Raw genomic sequence first — 24,903 nt, forward strand, 5'->3', positions numbered from 1 at the left:
AATGTAGAACAAGCAGTTAAGTGAATTTGTTAAGGAAACTTTAGATTCTAAATAATAATTTGGCGATGCAGTAAGAAAATTACCACATAAGTAACCACAAAAGGGGGGGAGGGAAGTCAAGTGATGTTATTGGATAGTTTATGCAATTTTAATTATTGTTGTAAAACTGAGAATCGAAATACATTTGTTTTTAAAAGAGAAAAATACATTTCAAACCTCATCAGCTAGCTAGCTCTTATGCATGAATGGCACTCAGAAAACAGCTGCCATAGAAACAAGATTAGAAAGAACCACATGGTAAACATTTTAAATCTACAAATAGCATCTGTACACATAAGAGGAACCAGCCAGTATTATCCTGACTCTCCTGCCTAGATCTGAGTGGTGTGTGTTAAATGCTGTGTTTGCAATTGAGGTTAATACAACCACCATGTGGTAAGCTTTTTGTGTGTGCAACTACTGCAAAATTATTAGTCACCTATTTCCACCCACACATGCCTCATGACCTTGTAGTCTCACACTGAAACTGGCAATTGGACTATGATCCATATGGTAACTGACCAAAACTCAGTTCCCACTTCTGCACAATTCACTTAGGAATAGAGGAAGGTCCCTGCTTGGGGAGAGGTTCGCCTGATGTTGTATGATACCAGGTGACTGACAGGTGAATGTGATTTGCGCAAAATGATTTTGCAGGCCAAATTTAGACGTCTGGTGGGACTATAACAAGACCCGTGGGCCAGAGTTTCTCCACAACTGACATAAAACAAGACAGATATTTAGAAAATTGACTTTCGATTTTAAATTTTGTATTAATCAACATGCCACACACCCACAATTAAAATAGACCACAGCTGACTCCAGGGCACCTCAGAGTTACTTACATATGTCTTGGGAGATAATGGAAGCGTGTGCCTTTGGGGGTGAAGGTAAACTTTTGGAGAGTTACAGCGCCTGCTGTGGCTGTAGAGACCAGGAGAGTGCCCAGTTATAGGAAAAGTATATTAGCTCTAAAGCAAAGTGTGATTACTGGTCAGAAGAGGATATTGAATGCTAATTACCGTAATTCAAACACTGAATTGTTACCCAACATATGAGTTGGTGGGTGCAAGACACCCTAAATTATGGATTAAGATAGTGTTAAAATTTAATTGAGGCTTCTGTGTTGAAACTGTGTGTCAGACCCCAGGTTAGGACCTATGCTAGACCCATGTGTATTAAGATGTGTGCTAGACAATTTTAATTTACTGGAATAAGCATGTGTGAAAAAACTAATCAAGCTAGGCAAACTTCATGAACGGTGTATAAGACACTTCCAAATCCTGGAGAATCAACTAGTGTAAAAGCTAGTTAAGAAAAGACTGGTTTCTTTTTGAGGTGATAGCCTGGGGATGAGACTCATTAAGACTCAAAGGATCAAGGGAAATCTCATCATGTGAAATCTACAGTTTATCATATGAATCTTCTTCTGTCATGCTGAAGCAAATGCCGTGTATTAACTTTAAAATAAACCCGTGGTTTCTACAGAATCTTGAGTCATTTCATCTGAAGTGAAAATGCTGTATTTGTCTGTGTGGGCAAATTTTGAACCTTGAACACCCACTAAAATGTGAACGGAGGAACCCACCCCTCAAATTAGCTCCTTAATTTGTTCCCATATATGTACTTGTATGAATGCCCCATTAGCGCTCATCAACCCTACCAGCAACAAGCACCGGAGAACCTGACGGCAGAAGACATATCACCTTTTTGTGGTGGAAACTACAATATAATTTCTTGATGCATGAGAATGTAGAAAGTGTAAATAGTGGAAGCTGCTAAATCATAATACAGACAGCTCTTCAGCCCATGAGTTGAATTTTCTTCCATGAAATGGTTTTGCATTATTTTTTAAGTATCATTCACCTCAAATGAAATTTCCTCTGACACGGAAGCTTGATGGAACAACCCTGTTTTTATTTTCTTGAGTTTTACCGTGAGGGCTCGTCTTCCCAAAGAGAGCAGTCCTGTTCCGATAACCACTGAGGAAAGTGACTTCATCTGCTTCCTCTGTGTTTGGTTTTTTGACAAGTAAGCACAGGAAACCCTGTACAAGTGGCAAGGCAGAAGGAAGAACCACTCCAACCCAAAGGACCTAATCAGTCTGGAGCACACAGAGCTGCTGTAGAACCTAGGGATGTAGAAAGTGGAGCAAAGATGCTCACTGAGATGAAATGTTTGCATGAAAAGATGCTCGCTGTATTGGTGGTTAAACAGACATCAGAATGGATGTCGTGGTGATATAATTGTGTGCGCCATGGAAGCCAAAAGTGGAATTAATTTTGTTCTGAAGAACTGGAGTGCCTGTGCCCTGCTCACTGTCACCGTGGTGATGGCAACAATGGGTAAGTCTTACTTTTCACTGAAGGTGTTGCCTTTTCTTATAAAGTCTTCGCCTTTCAGTTTCACCCACATTAAAGGATATGTAGCAAAGTGGCTAGGGAACAGGCATCATGGACCGGATCGTTATCATCTACTTATAATATTTAAACCTCAAGGGCAAATAGCGGCATACATTTCTCGAACCAAATATTTTCAAAGAGGAAGAAAAACCTACTTTGAATAAGCTGGGAGTTGGCCTGAGTATAAATTCCTATCACAGTATTATTTAGCATAGGGATGGGAGACTTGTGGACCTCCAGATATTGCAGGATAATAATAATAATAATAATAATAATAATAATAATAATAATTTATTTATACCCTGCCCATCTGGCTGGGTTTCCCCAGCCACTCTGGGCGGCTTCCAACAAAACACTAAAATACAGTAACCTATTAAACATTAAAAGCTTCCCTAAACAGGGCTGCCTTCAGATGTCTTCTAAAAGTTTGGTAGTTATTTTTCTCTTTGACATCTGGTGGGAGGGCATTCCACAGGGCGGGTGCCACTACTGAGAAGGCCCTCTGACTGGTTCCCTGTAACTTGGCTTCTCGCAGTGAGGGAACTGCCAGAAGGCCCTCGGCACTGGACCTCAGTGTCTGGGCAGAACGATGGAGGTGGAGACGCTCCTTCAGGTCCCATCATCTCAGACCATTGGCTATCCTGGCTGAGGCTGGCTGGGAGTTGGAGCTCAACAGCATTTAGAAGGCAGCAGTTACCCCTGCTCTGCTTTAGCAGAGTATATGTCTGAATTTAATTGCGCAAATATGCTCACTTTATAAACAAAGCTATAATGTCTCTCTCTTTTTGAACTCTCTTGGGATTCTCTCTATCACACCTGTTGAAAAGCTTACGACTTTTGCTGGCATCAGTTCCAGCCCATTCATCTCCAGGGCTGTAGGAAGGCTGGTCTGGTGTTTAGAAGACCACTATGTGAAATCTGAATACTTCTCCTCTGGTGAAGGAAAGCAGAAGACAGAACAACTTTGCTGGCTGGAATTGTCAAGGGTTGGTTGGGTGCAGGTAGATTGACTTCACTAAAGTAGTGATCAGACCTGTATCCGAAACACCAGTTTTGTGCAGGGACAATCTAACAATTAGAACAGTTTCCATCCCTTCTGTTAATTTTTTTATTATTATATTACCATTTATATGCTGCTTATATTTAAACACATTAAAACATAGGTTAAAACATCTCAAATAAACAGCAAATACAACATTCTAAAAAACATAATTAACAACTGAACAGCCTCCTCTCATATCAACATAAACATTATGCATAAAAATCAGCTAGAAAAGTGCAAGGAAAATTCACAGTAAGCAACTGAACAAAATATCCTCTAAAAATCAGGAAGTAAAATATTACAAATGAAAATAAACTAAAAAGTGTCATTTATAAATAATAACTTAAAGATAAATAATGGATTGCATGATGGCAGAACAATTTAAAGTTTTACTTAAGGAAACCTCTTTCTTCCACCCTCTTCGGCCATCTGCAATGGAGAATAAATAGATTCCTACTTACCACAATAGTCGGAGGAGACCGTAGACGAAAGTTCAGTGAAGGTTTACTGAAAAAGGCATTGTCTCCATGGTGTCGAGATGGTGGCCTGTCAGCACATTTTGGAAAACTGCTGAAAAGTCTATTGCAAAAGGAGAATAAGCTGTAATTTTGGCACGTGTCAAAACAGTCATAAAAATCCCCAGTAAATATAATTTGTGTGTATCAACCTTTAGTTTTCAGAGGTGGACTAAAATGGTCCTTTGGTCTTTCCATTCCTCAAGTAACAAAACTGTGCTTTATCCTTTTAATATACAGTGGTACCTCGGGTTCCATATGCTTCAGGTTACAGACTCCGCTAACCCAGAAATAGTACCTCGGGTTAAGAACTTTGCTTCAGGATGAGAACAGAAATCATGCTCCAGCGGAGCGGCAGCAGCGGGAGGCCCCATTAGCTAAAGTGGTGCTTCAGGTTAAGAACGGACCTCCGGAACAAATTAAGTACTTAACCTGAGGTACCACTGTATTGACTGGAATTAGTAGGTCAAACTGTATTATAAACAAACACATGTAATGATAAAGCAGAAGCTCGTTTTGTTGTTACATGAAAAGCAACTTTGGGAGAGGGCAACTGGAAATGGTGATCCAGTAGGTTCTTAACCCTTACTCTACCCACAGTTCCTTGCTCCAAGTCACCTTCCAAAGAGTGTCATCCCAACAGGGTGGTTCAGATACGCGTTTGGTCCCATTAAGCACTTGTCCCACAACTATTTTATTTTACAAAATCTACATACCACTTGGTTGTAGTAAAACCTCTAAGTAGTTTGCAATAAATGTTAAGATTATCAATAAAAACAGTTTTAAAATAGCCATTAAAAATATTTGAAAGGTAATTAAAAGTAACACTAAAAAATTAAAATGTGTCAACATCTATGTTTTATTTTGTTTTTATATGTGCTGGAAGCTGCTCAGAGTGGCTGGGGAAATCCAGCCAGATGGGTGGAGTATGAATAAAATTATTATTATTATTATTATTATTATTATTATTGGATGGACTTGCCTAAACAAAGATATTTCAAGCCGGTGCCAAAGGTGTATCACAAAGGTGCCTGCCTAAATGTCAACAGGCAGGGAGTTCCAAAGTGTAGGTGCTGCCATACTAAAGGATCGATTGCTTACAACTGTAAAATGAATACTGTACAACACTTATTACAGTGTCAAATCTGCAGATTGAAGTGGTTCAGTGAGCACATATGGGGTGAGGCAATCCTGCAAGTAACTGCTTCCAGGCCATTATATACCAATAGTAACACCTTGAACTTGACCCAGTAGCAAATGGGCAACTAGCGCAGATCTCTGAGCAGTGGTGTTATTATATGCAGACAGGGTCTCGTTCTTGTCAGCCACTGTGCTGCAGCATTCTGCACTAACTGCACTGTTTGGGTCAAGTGCAAGGGAGGCCCCACGTAGAGTGCATTGCAGTAATCCAGTCTTGAAGCAATCAGTGTCTGAACTATTGTGGCCAAGCTCTCCCAGTCCAGGAATGGCCAAAGCTATTGCACCAGGAACAGCAGGTAAAAAGCACTTCTAGCCACCAAGGCTACCTGGACCTCTAGTGACAAAGCTACATCCAGAAGCACTTCCAGGCTGCCTATCTCCTCCTTCAGGAGGAATGTAGCCCTGCCCAGGTCAGGCAATTGACTATTTTCCTCTGATGTGGGAACCATTCACCCACAGTGCCTCCAAATTTCTTGGATTCAAGCTCAGCTTGTTTTCCCTTATCCATCTCACCACTGTGTCCAGGCCCCACACAACTTCCCATTCCGCGTTATGGAGAAATTCTCCTGATTCTCTGTTCCTAATGCCTTCTGCCGAGGTGGTATTTTCAGTAAACAAAGGTCCACCAGACAGCAGTTACGTTTGCTTATAGTATGAATTGGTTCATCCCTCAAATTGCTTTCTAAAAACTCTGGTTCAACATTCACATTAATGGTTTCTCTAGAAGGCACTCATTATTCTCCCACACCCATTTTAGTCTTACAACAAGCTTGTGATGTACATTAAAGGTGATTGGCCCAAGGTAAGCTTCTCAGCTGCGTGGAGAGTTAAACCCGAGTCACCCAAGTCCTGTTCTAGCACTCGGAACCACTACACCAAGACTGGGGAACCTGTGGTCCTCCAGATGTTCTTGAAACCCAGTGCCAATCATCACCAGTCCCAGCATGGCCAATGGCAGGGGATGATGGGAGATGTAGTTGAACAAACCCTGGATAACCACCCAGAGACTGCACACACTGGCCCCATGCCACTAAACATGCACACCTAATTGTGCATTCCAGTGAAATGTGAAAATTACAGTGCATGTATCCATTTCCAAAAGAAGATCTTGAATGATTTTGGCAGCCTCTCCAGAGGTTGAGTCTTCTCTTGTGGATAAATTTATATGGACATTATACTAATAAATCTGGGCTATGTGCCTTGTTTAACATGTGTTGGTGTCTTATTCACCGGTCTAATCTTTCCCTCGGTTTCTAGAGTAATTACATGGACTGTATTTATTTATAACAACAACAATAACAACAACCACAACAATTATATGTCATGGTCCTTTTATGGTTTTGTCTTATGACTGTTTTTAGGATCATTCCCAGCAAGAGGGTCCATTCAAAATAAGTCTGAACAGCATCATGCCAACAGTTCAGTCACAGCAATGATGGTGAACAATATTAAACCTCAGCTGGCAGAAGGTAACATTGCACACCTGTATTTATTAATTATAGTAGAGCAGATAACAATGCTATTTTACATAAGTTTAGTTGTTAAGCCCTAGAGAGATTAATGACTAAGCTTGATTTAAAAGGAGAGAGAGCTGTATCTAGTATGTGAACACACTACACTATGCTACACCTATAGGGTGGATTTAGAAAAGAATTTTACCAATATTTGACTTTGTTTATCTTTTTTAAACGTTTGGTGAGTGCCTCTTATGCTTTTATATTGCAAACTGCGCTGTGATATTCAACTGAAGGGCAGTATGAAAATGTAATAAATACGGTAATAAAATAAAATAAATTGGATTCCAGAAAAGCCGGAAACAGATGTTTGAAATAAATGAAATTAAAAATTCAGAGCAAATTTGTTCGGTTCATAATTCCCAGCATTTTATTCCAGTTTCAAAATAATTCTCCTTGAGTTTGATAAGTTTACCACTTTCTGCAGATTACAGCAACAAGATTACAGTGTAACAATGACCAGACATATCAGAGGGTGTAGCTCTCATGATACATATCTCTGCTGTTAAGTTACCTTATAGTATATCTTAATACAAGGGTTACACCGCATCAGTGTGTTTAACAACCTTTCATGGTAGTTTCTTTCTAACACACTGGGAAACCGTGTTTTTGGGATTCCTTTTGGATTTTATTAAGGAGTATTTGAGGATTAAAAAAACAGCTTGTTCTCAAATGTAGTCCTCAGATCCAGCTAGGAAAACCTACTGATGGTACTTTTTTTATATATATATCCTTCCAGGCAAATCAAAAACGGATGCAGTGGTTGGCACTGAAGTTATACTGACCTGTCCCCATCAGAGACCTATGATAATGGTATCTTGGAATGCCAACTTAAAGAATGGAACAATTTGCTATTTATCATACATCAGTGATAGAAATCAAACAGGGGGAAACTGCAGTGGGGATAGCATGTGTTGGTTATCTAGACCAGACAAGGACTCCACCCTTCAGATAAAGTCAGCACAAATATCCAGTGAAGGAATATATAAATGTTCTACAGCAACTGCTGATGGAACATTCAGCCATGAACATAATCTAACCATATTAGGTAAGAAACTCCATGTTCTTTTCCGTACCTATAAATCATAATATGAGACTGCTACATCTATTTTATTGAATCCAAACATTTAAAACTACTTTTAAGCTACTGGCAACCACTGAAAGCATTTTGCAGTAATATTTAAGCACAACAGTGATAAAAAAATGTATGCAATAAAAAAATAACCTATAAAATTGAATTAAAAACAAACTATTTCTACTTCTGCTCTTCCTTCTACAGCTGCTGTTACAACTACTACACGTTTATTAATATTTTTTAGTTGTGAACAAAGAACATAGAAATGGCATAGTCTTTTCAGACATAGGACTTAAAGCTTCTTCTGTTTCAATCTGCTTTTTCAGTGCCTCTTCTCTGCTTTCTTCTCAGCATGACCAAACATGAATATAAATACCAGTTCCAAAATGCTGAAGTACACAAGTTTGAAAAGGCTGACAAGGGTGTACAAAAGTGAAATGGGAGGGAGGGAATAGAGCTTGGGAAAGGAAGGTTGAATATAGCAATAGACTGTGCAGAAAATGTACGGTAAATTTGTGGTGAGTGAGACTGCATTTTGTTATCCACACCATTAGCAGGATGTGTTCTGAGGGAACTACTGCTCCTAAAATGTCACAAAATCTCCCTTCCCTGTTTTGGTATTAAACCAGCAAAATCCTCCCCCCCCCCGTGTGTGTGTGTGTGTGTGTGTGTTTTCGTTAACATTTCACCCTTGGTATTTCAGAAGTCTTTGTTTTCTCAATGAAAGTATGACCCTTACTTTCTCCACGATATCCCTGGCCACTACAACTAACCCCAGAGCTTCCTTCAGTACTATCTGCCATTCTTGCTCTCCTCAGATATCCGCTAGTTCTCTCCTATCTGAAGTGAAGCAGAAGGGGTGTGAAACAGCATCACTCAGGCCAATGCCCATCACTCTCAACCCTCCCACATCATACAGTGGAAGGTTACCCAACACATTCCACACCATTGAACACATAGGGAGAACACACAGGACCTTTCTTCAAATACCTGATATTCTGCAGCAGAAGAAAAATTGGCATGGTGTCTGCATTATTCCAGAATACCGGCAGAATAACGTTGACACCATGTGGAACTCTGCAGGAAAATCCAGAGAAAACATGCATTATAGTGCTTTAAAAGCCATATGCCTCAAGTGAGTCACCTCTTCACACACCTGACTGCTCAGCTTCATAAAACTCAGGCTCCCTCCAACTCTCCAAGCAGTCTCTAAAAACAGCATGACGAGAACTGTAGTCTGCACTAGTTCTGAGCTCCATAGACCTTGAGATGGCATCCTGCCACATGAAATATCCTATTATAAAACATGTTTTGTGCTTATCGCACTTCTGCCTGTCTGTCCAAACTACCCATTCAGACTCCTCACGCTCACTATGTAACCATCATAACAAATGCCAAATAGAGAAAAACCTTTACAACTCTATAGTTCCAGTCTGTGCACTCTGCCATTGTTGAAGGACGCTGTCGTAGGATTCCTTATGAAGAGAGAGTTTGGAGGAAATGTACCCAGAGATTTGCCCCACTGATTTGCCCAGTCTATGAGGACTTAACCCTTGTTCAGATACTGTATTTAAATTTCTCAGTTTAGAGATTGATGGGTATCTGACTAACTTTTTATTAGAGGACAGATCCCTCTACACTTCTGAAAAAGTGGCTTGTCTTGCCTTTGGAGTGGCAATTTTACAGAGAAAAGTTTGTAGGAATGATGTCAAATTCTTCAGAGGAGCAAACTCTTATCTGACAGAATGCCTGGTTTTAATAATTATTTTAACTGTGTAATGCATTTTATTCTGTTTTAGGTTTTTTGTTCTTTGTAATGGTTTTGGCTACACAAATTTGCACCACAGTACAGTCTGCTCTCTGGTCTGGTGTGCAGGGATCAGAGGCTGCTCCCTGGATGCCTGCAACTTAAAGTCTGTCACGATGTGCACTTCTGTGCTGGGAAGAGAGGATGATTTTTAAGTCAGACTGGGGATGAGGGGAAGAGGGGACTCCTAACAAATTAGTTTCCAGAATTCTTCAGTGGAAGCTGTTTAAAGTGGTATGCTACAGCTTTCAGTGCCTAGTGCAGATGAGACCTAATCGTCCTCTCTGCCCTGGATGAGTCAGTGGCCAGCCACGCTGAGTCAGACCACGAGTTCTTCCCGCTGTAGTGACTCTGCTCATCACATGGCATAGTGGTCAGCAATTCCTGACAGCATGTATAGGAATATGTTTACTCATCAGGTTTCATAAGGGACTTATTTCTTCCTCAAATGTGTATTTTGGTGCAACATAAGATACCAATAGAATATCATACTCTCCAACATTTCTCTGATGAAAGCAGGGAAGTCCTATTAATTTTATTATTTATACCCCACCCATCTAACTGTTACCATAAAGCACCAATGCTGCAGCAAGCAAAGGCTCTAGCAGCTCAGCCAGCTGCTTGTGGCTGGAAAGCCAGACAGGATGTTTGTGACTGTTGCCATGGGAACAAAGGGGCAGTCCATTCTGTACTGAGCACCGGATGTTAGCTCAGTGTGTGTGTGTCATATGACCCGTACTGGATGTACTTGGGAGGAGTTTCTTCTTGCTGTTGTTGAGTGCAGACATGATTCTCTGTACTGATGTAAGAGGCAGAAATAAATGATGTAAATAGTTTTCTGTCTGCTTCTTTCCCCTCCCTGGGGACACCAAAGGGGAGAGAGGAAGAACGGTGTGTTCCTCTCATACATCTGAGAAGAATCGCCGGACCTCGCCTGCTTATCAGCAAAGTGGAGACGCGGGGAGGTCGACAGGAATATCTGCCGGTGCCTACGCTGTGGCACATTCCTCTGACCCAGGCAGAATTCCAACAGTGGCAGCCAGAGGCTCCACAGACAGCTGATGGAAAGAAGAGGTGTTTTCCAGAGCAACAAAGTTCAAGGTATGCTGCATTTCGGGCTAAAAGTGTGAACGCAGGAAGATTAATTCCCTGGTTCACGGAGCTGCGTTTCAAAGAAAACAAGAGCTCCGGGAGAAGAGGCCTGCAGCTTGAAGGCTGAAGCCTGCATTCCACAAATTTTTGTGGTAGATAAGATGTCTTATTGAAATGCATTGTTGCTAGGTAACGGTCCTGGAAAGTTACTGGCAAAGGGGCTGGACTCTGAGTGTGAGCCTGGGAAAGCGAAACAAAACCAGAGAATGTTTTGGCTACAAGTTTACGAGCTCTTGGAAGGGACTTTTCAATAGCAGCCTGCGTTTAGCTGCCAGGTGCAAAGAGCGTAAACAATTTGCAGATTGCTGCGTGAGAAAGAAAAAAACAACTGTTGGATTTTACAGTTTGTTTGACATTGTGAGCTGGAGGCTTGGCTTCAAGATGGATGCCAAGAAAGGGGGAGGTTTGCCTTGCCCACCTCCCTTAACCAGTGACAATTATTCATCTTGGTCTGTAAAGATGAAGGCCCTGCTGCAGAATCAGAGGCTTTTTGATGTAATTGAAAACCCCATCCCTGCAGCACCAACCAGAGGTTGGGAGTCACAGAATGTAAGGGCCAGGACTGCTATAATTCTGTGTGTCTCAGATGATCAGTTGGTGCATGTTCAGCATTTAGAAAATGCGAAAGAGGTATGGGACACGCTGCGTACAACGCATCAGAGAGATGCTGGTTCTTCAGCGTTGCTGTATTTTGAGAAATTGACCAATCTGAGACTTGCGCCTGATGGAGATGTTCAAGCGCACCTGACAGAAATGAAGTTTCTGCGTCAACAGATGGTGGAACGCAATTTCCGTCTTCAGGAGGAAGTGTTTTGCTTCATGATGATAAACAGCCTTAGCCGCACCTACAAGGTTGTTGCCAGTCAGCTTGGTTCCCTACCGGCCGCGCAGCTGACCGCGGAGAGAGTTTGTGCTGTGGTCCTGAATGAACACGACAGACTTGCTGCACTGGAAGAAAAAGACAGGGGGAGGGAAGAACAGAGTTCTAATTCCCCCACTGCTGATGCTACTGGGGAGCATGGTGTAGCATTGAGTACTGTCCGATGCTACAATTGTGGACAGACTGGGCATCTACAGCGAAACTGTAAGAAGCCGCGCCAGTCAAGAGGAGCAAAGAGCAGCTCTACGAAGCCTCAGGCGTCAGGCAAAAGCCGTACCAAGTGCCAGGTGAAACCTGCAAAGGCTATGATGGCGAAAGGAACCACGCCAGATGTTGGGAACTCGTTCATAATCGACACGGGCTGTACAAAACATTTGTGCCCGCACAGAGGACTGTTTTCGACGTTGAAGAAGCAAAGCTTCACTGTGAAACAGGCCAACGGTCAGGAGTTGGAAGCGACTGGAATTGGGACTGTGTATCTTGAGAGTCTGAACTTGACTATAAATGATGTTTACCTGGTTCCAGAACTGAGATTTAATCTGCTGAGCGTGTCGCAGATTGCAAAGAAAGGACTGAAATTGTCCTATGATGCTAAAAGCTGCAAGATCTACAAAGATGGAGAACTGTTTCTTACTGCCAAAGAGAAAGATGGACTGTATTTGTTGACTTTTGATCAAAGTGATTACATGAAATGTAATTCTTCTGTTTCTAACGAAATCTCTCTCGCAGGTGTGACCAGTGTGAGCACCAGGAAGGTGACGAAGAAGGTCGACAGAGCATTTCAGCGGGTGTATGCTGATGTGATTGGTCCTCTAAAACCATCTAGAGGCGGTGCACGATATTACCTTTTGTGTGTGGATTGTTTCACAAATTATTCTTGGGTTTATATGATGGAGAAACCGCAAGAAACTTTAGAAAAGTTTCAGGAGTTTTGTGACAAGGTTAAAAGTATGCATGATGCTAACATTGATTGTCTTTTCACAGATGAGAAGCAAATTTTTCTGTTGCAGAAGTTTCAGAAGTTCCTGGATGGAAAAGGGATAGACCACAAAGTGGCAGTTTCACAAGAAGCGTGGAACAGGGGGGTCTGTGTAAAAGTGAACAAAGAATTGCAAAAGGGAATGAATGCACAATTGCTGAGTTCACATTTGCCACATGAATATTGGGCGGAGTCGTTAATGTCCTATGTTCACGTGTGGTTGAGAAAGGTCTCAAAAGACTTGGGAATTTCTCCTTTTGAGAAGCTGTTCAATAGAAAACCTTCTGTTGCCTACTTTAAGGTTTTCGGGTCTCATGTGAGAACAGAAGCTCCAGGTGGTGTAAAGAATGCCAGAGGCATTTTTGTGGGTTATGAAAAGGGTCTCTACAGAGTAATTTTGTCTGAATCTGGTCAGGTGATTCTCACAAAGTTCCTAGAGAGTGCTCCAAAGCAAGAGCGGGTAGTACAGACATTTCCCACAGGAAACGATGATGATGATGATGATGAGTTTGATCTTATTGAGTTCAGTAGTACTGATGATGACAGCGATAGCTCAGACAGCTCAGTTGTCACAGTCATTGAGAGGAAATCTCACATAATGACTAGACCCTCAGAAGAGGAGGATGAACCATTGATTAAGCTTAGTACTGGTTCTCAACAGAATCCAAAGGTTGAACCAGTGAGCACAGAGGATCAGAACCTCAAACGCAGGTCTGAGAGAGCAACGAAGGGTGTACCACCCAAGAGGTATTCAAAGGAGTTTGCTAACCTTGCATATGTTGCTATTGTAAACGACCAAGGACAGATTGAAGCTGTGTCTGAGTCAGAGACAAAGGCACAACAGAGAGTTGTTAACCGAGGTAATGCGAAGTCACACAACCAGAGAGGTACATTGGTTAAACCAGTGGCGGGTAGTTCCAAGGGTGGAACTGAAACAACAGGGGAATGTTATAAATATAACAACTGTTTGTTTTCTTCTCTGGATGACGCTTTGCTCGCGGCACACATTGATACTTTAGGGGGAGTATGTTACCATAAAGCACCAATGCTGCAGCAAGCAAAGGCTCTAGCAGCTCAGCCAGCTGCTTGTGGCTGGAAAGCCAGACAGGATGTTTGTGACTGTTGCCATGGGAACAAAGGGGCAGTCCATTCTGTACTGAGCACCAGATGTTAGCTCAGTGTGTGTGTGTCATATGACCCGTACTGGATGTACTTGGGAGGAGTTTCTTCTTGCTGTTGTTGAGTGCAGACATGATTCTCTGTACTGATGTAAGAGGCAGAAATAAATGATGTAAATAGTTTTCTGTCTGCTTCTTTCCCCTCCCTGGGGACACCAAAGGGGAGAGAGGAAGAACGGTGTGTTCCTCTCATACATCTGAGAAGAATCGCCGGACCTCGCCTGCTTATCAGCAAAGTGGAGACGCGGGGAGGTCGACAGGAATATCTGCCGGTGCCTACGCTGTGGCACATTCCTCTGACCCAGGCAGAATTCTGGGTTGCCCTAGCCACTCTGGGCAGCTTCCAACATATATAAAAACTGCAAGAAGATCAAACCTATCCATTCTGAAGGAAATCAGCCCTGAGTGCTCACTGGAAGGACAGATTCTGAAGCTGAGGCTCCAATACTTTAGCCATCTCATGAGAAGAGAAGACTCCCTGGAAAAGACTCTGATGTTGGGAAAGATTGAGGGCACAAGGAGAAGGGGACGACAGAGGACGAGATGGCTGGATGGTGTTCTCGAAGCTACCAGCATGCGTTTGACCAAACTGCGGGAGGCAGTGGAAGACAGGAGTGCCTGGTGTGCTCTGGTCCATGGGGTCACGAAGAGTCAGACACGACTAAATGACTAAACAACAACAACACTACATTAAACATTTTTATTTTTTAAAAAACAACTTCCCTATAGAGGGCTGCCTTTAGATGGCTCAGGAGGCAGATAACTCCATACCCTCCAACATTTCTCCAGTGAAAATAGGGACAGCCTAATGAAAAGTGGGACATTCCAGGATCAAATCAGAAACTAGGATGGCTTCTGTAAATCCAGGACTGTCCCTGGAAAAGAGGGACACTTGGAGGGTCTGGAATATGCAGCTCTGCTACCTTTTATGTCCATCTTTTTATGCCAGAGGTGGGGAACCAGATGTGCATACCCTCCAACATGCTGCAACGGAAAACACCCATCTTCTGGGGCCACAGGACAGGGGGGCATGAGATACGTCTTTCAGCTGCCTGTGTTAAGTGTGTGTGGTTGTATGTGTGGATGGGTCTGGCCCTGCTCACTGCGGGATCAAGGCACCCCCACTACTCAAATGCAGTTCCTGACAGCTTTACACTGAGTTAATGCTGCCCACAGCCGCCCAAGCACCCTCCATTTGCCGCTTCTAATCTAGAGTAGATTAGAACCCACCACTTTGATAAATTTAACTGCCTCATTTATTTGTTCCCTCCAGTACCTCCTGAGGCGTCCCTGATTCATGACGACATCAATGGAACTGCCATTTGCAAGGCAGTTGCAGGGAAACCAGCGGCACAGATCTCATGGTCCCCAGGAGGAGAGTATAACACCAAGAGTGAAAATTTGCTTAATGGCACACAGACTGTCACCAGTATATACAAGGTCAACAACTCTGAGGGGAGCAAAGTAACTTGCTTTGTCTCCCATCCTGCATGGAAGGAGTCCCTCAGTATCTTATTAGGTAACCCTAAGAATCTTTTTCTCTGTTTGTTAATTTGTGGTTTCCACTCTCTGATACGTTTTCCTGAGAGATTTCAGAATCACCCCCTTTTCACACATATTCTTTTGTCAACTAGGACTTCTCTTTTCTCCCACGTTTGCAACTTAGATGAAATCTTGATGGCTGGGTGGTTTGATGTTCTGCTGCATTTTCCAGGTTACATGTCCCATTTATGTGCCACTGATCTAGATTCAACTTGTAATTTACCCTGTTTTGTTGTTTTTTCATACACACACACACACACACACACGCGCACACACACACATTTTTAATTGAATATTTTTGCAATGGGAACCAAAACAAAACACAGGACACAAACCAGTAGCAAATTACTAAACAAAGGTACAGGTGAGGTATGGGATACAAAGTACCTCCCCCACCTTCCTTTTTTCCTTTGTCTTTCTGTATTTTTATCAATTTTAATTTTTCACATCACACATAAGATAACATAACTCAATACATCAACCACTTTGATTAAAACTATCAAATCAAATTCTTACATTTCACTCCCAAAAATCTTTCCACATATTAACATGAGATCTTAGGGGGTTATAAACAAAATCTGCTTGATGCTTATAAAATCCAAAATGGGTGTCACACATTATAGAACAGATGGAGGATGGAATTCCCTTTGGTTGCATGAATCTGACACATCAGCTTTTCAGCCAAGGAGGAAAGATACCACTTATGTAAGAATTTCCAAGAAAATTCCCTTAAGTGGGCCAAAAGAGTTTTAAAAGTTCCCCATTTTTCATTAGACATTATTACTTGAAGGTCCATTTCCCAGGGAATTAAAAAATTTTTTAAAATTTTTTTTTCTTTATAACATTTTGAGTGCTTTAGCTCAAAAGACAATTCATAATGTTCCTTTTCAGTATTTTTATCAATGTTCTTACGGTATACCACTCTGGATGCATTTGTGTCTAGAAAAATGGGATAAAAATAAATTGAAATAAAAATCAATTTACTAATATCCACTATTATCCTTCTTCTGGTGGTGTGTTCCAGGGATCTTGGGTTTGGGGCTCACATTTTGGCCTGTAATATTACTAAAAAGTAGAAAATTTTCCCCAAAACGATTGTAGTTCCTTTTCTGTCTAAGGGCCAGGTCTGGTGTAATGTTTTCCTTCAGAGGCAGCCTTTTGGAATTATTCCCATGGAAAATTCTGCATGGAACAGTTTAGGTCAGCAATGGACATTTAATATTTTGTTGAGAGCTGCCTAGAGTGGCTGGGACAACCTGGTCAGATGGGTGAATAATAATAATAATAATAATAATAATAATAATACTTATTTAATATGCTCATGTTGGACTGTTTCCAAGTCCTATTGCTTGCAGAGATTTTCTAATGTTCTCCATATCCATTGGAAATCAATCCCAAAGCACTGCCATGAAGGTAAATATTCTGCTGGAAACTGATAGTGCCTAAATGAAAAAGCTGCACGGTTTGCACCAGTGATGGAAAACTTAGGCCTTTCACATGTTTGCCTGGAGCTGATGGGAGTCAGAATTCAACATTCTCTATAGATGGCCAAAGATTCCACACCCCTGCAGCAGTATTCCAAAAACAGTATTATAATTCCGGACAATTGTCCTTTATAAGCATCTATCCAAGAATGCTTTTCATAGGAATTCATAAGAAGAGGGTGGCTGACAATCATGTTTCTTAACTTTAATGCATTCAGTTAATGGATGCCAAACTTTAGAAAAGTTGTCCTTGATTTTCAGATGGTATAGGGTTTGGGTATATTTTGTTAAGTTTTTCCATTAAAGCAATTATCTGGAGGTGCCAATAGTCTTGCAAGTCACCTGCAGATGCCTTTGGCCACCATGAGTCTGGCTGCTGCAAACAGGAATCAAAGTAGCTCTTTATAAAGAGCTTTTTTGGGCAAAGATGTTGAGCTTTTTTTTGCCCAAAGTTGTTGTCAAAATCTAAACTTCTGACACGGGGTGCCATGGATTCCAGAGATTTCCGCCCAGACACTGCTTCCAGAGGCCGAAACATTGTCCGGGAAATTCCGGACATATGGCAAGCTTAACTCAGGGCATCGCAAGGGTAGGTATCTCCTGTGGATATGCTTATATGCATTCTCCCAAATGTGCACTGATGCGGTGTGAAATGGGGGTTTGTTCCACAGGCTTGCCATGCTTCTAAATCAATTGTCTTGCCTAGGTCACTTTCCCATGGTTGTCTTAAGCTACCTGTGGAACCCAGTGAGGTTTCCAAAAGAATCCTATATATACTGGAGAGTAAGCCCTTATCAGGGGATGTGGGTGGCACTGTGGGTTAAACCACAGAGCCTAGGACTTGCTGATCAGAAGGTTGGCGGTTCAAATCCCTGTGACAGGGTGAGCTCCTGTTCTTCAGTCCCAGCTCCTGCCAACCTAGCAGTTCGAAAGCACCTCAAAGTGCAAGTAGATAAATAGGTACTTCTGTGGCAGGAAGGTAAACGGCGTTTCCGTGCGCTGCTCTGGTTCGCCAGAAGCAGCTTAGTTATGCTGGCCACATGACCCGGAAGCTGTGCACCGGCTCCCTCAGCCAATAAAGCGAGATGAGCGCCGCAACCCCAGAGTCAGTCACAACTGGACGTAATGGTCAGGGGTCCTTTACCTTTAAGCCCTTATCAAATACTGAGTTTTGCTTTAGCATAATTTCAAAACTAGTTAAATACCTTGTTGTTTGGGCCTGAGCTTCAGGGGGTACATACAAATTCTAATCTGCAACCATATCTTTTGTTGACTGATCTATTAATTCCATCCATTACACCCATGTCTCCTAACTGGCATTTCTTGCACTTTGCATATTTCCAGGTGGACAAAGTAAAAAAGAAGATGTAACAATCACCATTCTATTTTCCAGCCTTGCTGGTGTCTTGGGAATTCTCCTGCTTTCAGTTTTCATCTACCTCCTCTATAGAAGGTATGTATGCCAAAGTCCTAACATAAGCCAGTTCTATAGCTCTGTACAATTGGTCAGCTGCCACAATGACCATAAATTCAACTTACTACAGAAAAATAGCAAGGCTTTATTTATACAGCGTTCTGCCTCTAACTAGGTTCACGTTGAAATTCAAAGAACTAAATGGATTTCTCCCCAACCTAGTCACAACTACTTTTCTTGGTTTTCTTGTCTCTGTAAGGTCTTCCTACATTCTATCCTATGAATCACCTTCTAGTTCCAGAGGCAGAAAGCTGTATAAATAATGCCTTGCTATTTTTCTGTAGTAAGTTGAATTTATGGTCATTGTGGCAGCTGACCAATTGTACAGAGCTGTAGAACTGGCTTATGTTTGCACTTCCCAAACCAATTTGTGAACCAAAATGCAGCCATCCTTAAAAATTCACACTTCTCTGATTTTTTCAATGTGTTCTCCAACCAAAACATGCATACAAAATTGCATATATTTGTGAAAATAATAAGGAAAATTCATTTGGCTGAGAGAAATTGTTTGCGAAATTACCTTAAAAATGTGTGCAAATTCTCATGCAGACTGTTTGTTTTTTTTTAAAAAAATTGCACGTTGATGTGGAAAATGCTATAATGAACTGAAAATTGAAAAACATGGGAAACTGAGATAAATGTTAATTGACAGATTAGTCAGACCCTATTTCTAACAAAGTAGTGGTGATACTCTATATTGGCAGTGGAATGTGTACGTGTATTAGGATCAGTTGTAAGATATTTCGATGGGTACACTAGATCTGAAATTATCCTAGGGTCTTATAGATGACATGTTGATCCAAACCCATTTTGCATGGTATCTGGAAGAAGGAATCTGATTATATTCTCCCCTCCCTGCATATGCCAGAAAAAGAGAAGTTGCTGCACCCAAAAGTCCTGAAACAATGTCAAGACCAAGCATCCAGGTAAGACCAAGGAAATAATAAGAGATTTGCTCTGAAACCAATTTTTTGTGTTAAAAAGGGCACAATACTTTTATCATATGGTATAGACATATACAGGCTGCTAGCTATGTTGCCAATCATGCTCAAAAGCCACCAGAAGTGCATAGTCATAGTACTCAGTACACATTAAATGTTTCCTGGAAGCCACCTCACACTTGTTGTGGGCATTCCTCACCATGTATCCACCTATTCTGAGGCTACAACAATCTGTGTGTATTCTCGCCTTCCTTCCTTCCAATCTTCTCTTTTCTGAAGACTTCTCTTCTGGGAGGGGAGATCCCCATGTATCCCCCAGGTGTTGTTAGTACCACAGTATGGTCCCTATCAGAATTGCTCCCCATCTCCTCCCTGGCTGCTTGCAATGAGAGGAAAGCTTCCATTTGGTCAATAGATTACATAGCCTGGGCTGTTTAGGATTTTTTTTTTTTTTACAAAATTACCTTTTTACAAAATTCCATTTTGTTTTCTTAATGGTAAAAATATTTTTGATGACTTTTCTATAACTCTTGAAAATCATGTGGCATAAGAAAGAAAGAAAGAAAGAAAGAAAGAAAGAAAGAATAATACTCTGCCCATATGACTGGATTGCCCCAGAAACACAAGCATGAATTTATGACTAGCAGTCAAGAACTTTCCAGTGCAAAAAATATCCAAACAACTGAGTCTACTGCTAATCATAATTCCATACTTTAATAACTTTGATATTGCCACCCACAGTGTATTTCATAAAATAAAAACTCTGCAGTATAAAGGGAATCTTTTCTCATTATTTCTATTGGGGTGGTGCAAGGGGGGTAAGTCAGAACATTTTTCTGCATATCATGAGATGAAAGAAACAAATGGGGTTGTGGCAGCTTCCTTCATGTTTTAAAATGCTTCAGAGTTTTACTTAGGTCACAAGCCATGTTTTCTTCTCAAAGGGATGCACTTCTGTTTTGTAGGAGAGTGAGTTGGAGCCATATGCCATTTTCGTACAAGTGGAAAATGTGATCTATGAGAAAGCAGGTGACTTCCCACAGAGTGAATGACACTTCCCATCAGAGCTCTTTTCTTCAAGCTGAAACGCTGTCTGACTTGAACTGTGTAAGAGAAAAATACATGGGCAGGGGGGTCATTAACAGCTTACAGTGACCCTCCCATGGACATGGGTACATTTTGGCTTTCTGTATCCTTCCCACAAACCCAACGGCCTGTTGTCTCTCTCTGCCAGTGCCCCATACTTGTCAAAAAACCAGAGTCAATTATCTGTATGTAAAAGAGGCTGAGCAATTATGCACCTTTTCTCCAGGCTCTGTAGAATTCTTCCAAGAACGCTGCTGGCCTTAAATATTCTGCTCTGCATCATAACGAATCTTCTTTTTCTCACATTGACTGTATTTTTCCAGTCTAAGCATTCAGAAAGCTGTTGTGAAAACTATGAAAAGAGGTGATTCTAATTAATTGTCACCATCTTTCTGCTTAATCCAAGCAGACCATTCACTTTAATATGGGGCATTAAGTACAGGTTAAGAAGATCAAACCTATCCATTCTTAACGAAATCAGCCCTGAGTGCTCACTGGAAGGACAGATCCTGAAGCTGAGACTCCAATACTTTGGCCACCTCATGAGAAGAGCAGACTCCCTGGAAAAGACCCTGATGTTGGGAAAGATGGAGAAGGGGACAAGGAGAAGGGGACGACAGAGGACGAGATAGTTGGACAGTGTTCTTGAAGCTACCAGCATGAGTTTGACTAAACTGTGGGAGGCAGTGGAAGACAGGAGTGCCTGGCGTGCTCTGGTCCATGGGGTCACGAAGAGTCGGACACAAATAAATGACTAAACAACAACAACAACAAGTACAGCTTGAACTGGGAAGGGCTTTCAGGGCCAAATCACTCTTTAAGAGCACTGTTCTAAAAAGGGGACCATGTGTTGAGATTCCTGCAATGCAGGGGGTTGCACTAGATGACTACAATTCTATGATTCTAAGGACCATATAACCAGCATTCCAAGGAACTGTGCCACAGAAGAAAATAACTGTTCTTTCTCTGACTGACAGACGTGGAAGTAAGACACGCTCCTGGAAGACCGCATCCTGCAGAAGGACAGCTTCTTCCTAAAATTCTCTGGATTATGTTCTACATGTCAGTGAGGTTAATAGGGAGAGAGCAGGTATGGTGTTGTCAACTGAGTCAGACTTTGAGAGCGAGCTAACCTACCAAATAGAATTGTTGTGAATGGGCACGTTGCCCCAAACTCCTTGGAAGAGTGGAATTAAATTATAATAACTAATAGTAATGGAACTAGGGATATCTCAGACTATTAATCTCGGGGATTTGGGTTCGTAGCCTCACACTGGGGAAAATATTCCTGCATTGCAGGGGTTGGATGACCACTGTGGTCCCTTCTAACTCTACAATTCTATGATTCTATAAGAGAAAAGTGCCTGTAGCCCTTTGTGACAAAGTGCCTTATGAAACTTCTCAAAAGTTAATGGCCGTATATTGTCTATACTTTGTCATTAGTGAACAAATAGCTCTTCACAGATCAAGAGCAGAAAGGGGTTTCTGAGGTTATGCATAGGAACCGAAGAAGAGCCCTGTGCAAAAGCCTATTTATATGGCACCCTGTTTCTCACAGTAGCCAAAAAGATTTCTATAGAAAGCCTATAAGGAGGACACAAGTGCAATAGTGCTTTCCCTTCAGCAACTGGTATTGAAAAAAATGTCCCCTCCAACACAGGAGATAATACACAGCCAATACGACTAGCAGGCATTGATAACCTACTATCAATTGAATTGATCAGCTTTCTGCTGTTTAGACTCATCAGCTGAGCACGCAACAATGTTCCTTGATTCTCTGAGAGCTCTAAAGTAAGAACTAGATCCAAATGTAATCAAAAGAAGGACAAGGAACCCAATTGAATTAGAGCAATAAGGATGTGAATCAGGACTGGGTTCAGGCTTGAGGGGGTCCTCTGATGAACCCCCTCTTCTGTCAGTGGGCCTTAGGAGGCTTATCCAGCTGTGGTAGCAAGTCTAAGTTGCACTGGGACACTGTGTCTAACCACCCAGAGCAACACTGAGCCAGTGTGGTGTAGTGGTTAAGAGCGGTAGCCTCGTAATCTGGGGAACCAGGTTCGCGTCTCCGCTCCTCCACATGCAGCTGCTGGGTGACCTTGGGCTAGTCACACTTCTCTCTGAAGCCTCTCAGCCCCACTCACCTCACAGAGTGTTTGTTGTGGGGGAGGAAGGGAAAGGAGAATGTTAGCCGCTTTGAGACTCCTTAAAGGGAGTGAAAGGCGGGATATCAAATCCAAACTCTTCATAGGAAATTTAAAGGATAACTAGATACAGCCTCCAGCACAGAGGCCCAGGACAGACATTAGCAGTGAGCCTTGGTTGCTGCCCAAGGATGCCACGTACCTTGGTCCTGATATGAATGTAGCTTTAACAGCAGCAACAACAAAAAGGTAATCCATAATGACCTTATATTACCTTGTCAAGAGTCACTAAGTAGCAATTCAACCTCATGGTCAGTCATGTTGTGGGAGAAAAACATTGTTGTGCACATGGCAACAGGGGTCTCTGTGCATACTTTGGGTATGCTTTCCTTGGAATAAAGGTAGCCAGAGACCTAAAAGGTAGCCAGAACCTAAAATCGCAGGGCTGTTCAGATGGAATCTAGACTAGCCCCTACCCCAAAATGGACAATGTTTCTTAGGCCTCTTCCACTTGCTTTCCCTTAACAGATCTGGAAACTTTTTTATATAATTCTCAAGGAACCTTCATTGATCAGCCAATGTGGTGTAGTGGTTAGGGTGTTGGGTTAGGACCTGGGAAGCCAGAGTTCAAATCCCCACACTGCCATGAAGCTCACTGGATGACCTTGGCTGGATCTAGACACATCAAAAAAGCGATTCAGTTCAACGTGTTGTAAACTTCATACGGGGAAATCCTGTTGGTGAAAGACAGGGCTCCACAGTGCCACCTGGTTTCACAGTGTTACAATGCATATAAAGCGCTTTGTCGTAGCATTCGCAGCATATAAAGCTTGTGCCAGTCACAGCCTAACTTACCTCGCAAGGTTGTTGTAGGGATTAATTGAGGAGGGGGAAACCATGCATGCCACCTTGAGTTCTTTGGAGAAAAAAAGTGGGATGTAAATGCAACTAATAACAATAATAATATTAATATTGATCCCGTCCATTTTACTGAATGTGTGCAATCTAATTTGATATTTCTGCAACTGTAAATTTAGAACAAATAAAAAATATACATGAAGTTTTCCCTGAGGCCTAGACCACCATTGCCTCCTGTTGGACCATATATACCCCAGTGAAGTGTGATCACAGTGGAGCCGTGAAACAAGGTCTGGGTGTTTTTTTTTTGCATATTAGGGGAAATGAAGTAATGAAGAAATGAAGTAGAAAAATGCTGAGTGGTTTTCCTAAAGTCACACAGGATGTCTGTGGCAGAGACAAGACCCATGGGTGCAGACCTGTGAAGAGAACTTGAGAAGATGTGAGCTCTAGCTTCCTTGTCTGTTTGTTCCATCTAATAGCCAACCAGCAGAGCAATGAAATGGGGCCATTTCCAGACAATGTGAGGGTTTCTGTACGCTCATGGGATTCCCCAGATATGCAGGAAAATATTACTTAGTTAAAAAGAAATGGAGATAAAATCCCCTTCTGTGGATGCATAAAGTCCTTCCATAGGAACAAAACATTCAGAACACCAAAGGCTGCGTACGCACACACAAGGCTGTGTGTACACACACACACACACACACACATACAGAGCATTTTATTCTAGAATCAATGGAGTCAGAATACTTGTTATTTCTATGTAGTCCACACACAATCTACACCCACTGCATATTTCTGTTGCCCCTGAAAAGCACATTCTGAAAATAAAAGTTCATTGCAGGTTGATTCAACAGTTTGATGCTTTGAAAACAGATGTAGGTGGTGCCAGCAATGGAGGGTGAATCCACACCTGACCAATGATGTTGTGGGTGAGCATACACCAAGGTGGCAAATGCCGCTTCAACAGCACATTTCAAAAGATGCCTGCATCCAGCACTGAAGGCATACAATAATGCAGCGTGTGCACTTCCTAAGCCACCACAAATTTACCACAGACCAAACTTTCATAATACCTCACATCACCTCAGACACTATACTTTCCCAAGGAGTCAGTTCATACATGTATCTGAGAGTCATCAAGTACTGAGTAAGCAAGCAAATGTGAAAATGTATTTATTCAAAAGATTTTAGATATGCAGTGGTACCTCGGGTTAAGAACTTAATTCATTCCAGAGGTCTGTTCTTAACCTGAAACTGTTCTTAACCTGAAGCACCACTTTAGCTAATGGGGCCTCTCGCTGCTGCCACACCGCCGGAGCACGATTTCTGTTCTCAACCTGAAGCAAAGTTCTTAACCCGAGGTACTATTTCTGGGTTAGCGGAGTCTGTAACCTGAAGCGTCTGTAACCTGAAGCATCTTTAACCTGAGGTACCACTGTATACATTTTAGACTTCCCTACTAGGGCAGCATATAATAAGGATCATAAATCACTGGTATAAAATCATATATAAACAACTGAGCAGTCAGTGATGTAAAAATGCACAAGTTTTGCTGTTGGTAATAGCATTTTGGAGGCCGGACTCTGCC

General features: G+C 41.9%; 1 protein-coding gene across 3 annotated transcripts; it reads left to right on the plus strand.

Annotated features, from left to right (window-relative positions):
- The first annotated feature begins 1,707 nt into the window (after positions 1 to 1,707).
- Positions 1,708 to 24,161, plus strand: CD200R1 (CD200 receptor 1). 3 transcript variants are annotated; one of them, XM_081004334.1, is made up of 8 exons: positions 1,708 to 2,384; positions 6,560 to 6,667; positions 7,452 to 7,760; positions 15,057 to 15,302; positions 18,203 to 18,262; positions 19,152 to 19,209; positions 20,190 to 22,330; positions 22,559 to 24,161. In XM_081004334.1, exons 1-7 carry the CDS (start codon positions 2,222 to 2,224, stop codon positions 20,236 to 20,238), a joined length of 993 nt encoding a protein of 330 aa, XP_080860460.1. In that variant the 5' UTR covers positions 1,708 to 2,221; the 3' UTR covers positions 20,239 to 22,330; positions 22,559 to 24,161. The 3 variants fall into 3 exon arrangements, with proteins under 3 accessions (XP_080860460.1, XP_080860461.1, XP_080860459.1); XM_081004333.1 differs by having other exon boundaries at positions 1,745 to 2,384; positions 18,154 to 18,262; XM_081004335.1 differs by lacking the exon at positions 7,452 to 7,760 and having other exon boundaries at positions 1,709 to 2,384; positions 18,154 to 18,262.
- The last annotated feature ends 742 nt before the right edge of the window (positions 24,162 to 24,903 follow it).

This window comes from Podarcis pityusensis (assembly GCF_964106645.2).
Source record: "Podarcis pityusensis genome assembly, chromosome: 4".
Lineage (NCBI taxonomy): Eukaryota > Metazoa > Chordata > Lepidosauria > Squamata > Lacertidae > Podarcis > Podarcis pityusensis.

What these genes read in the sequence shown, in the direction of transcription:
- CD200R1 (XM_081004333.1), top strand. Translation starts at nt 2,222, where the DNA reads ATGAAAAGATGCTCGCTGTATTGGTGGTTAAACAGACATCAGAATGGA. An exon ending in TAAACCTCAGCTGGCAGAAG is followed by an intron (nt 6,668 to 7,451) that starts GTAACATTGCAC and finishes ATATCCTTCCAG; the next exon opens with GCAAATCAAAAACGGATGCA. An exon ending in ACATAATCTAACCATATTAG is followed by an intron (nt 7,761 to 15,056) that starts GTAAGAAACTCC and finishes TGTTCCCTCCAG; the next exon opens with TACCTCCTGAGGCGTCCCTG.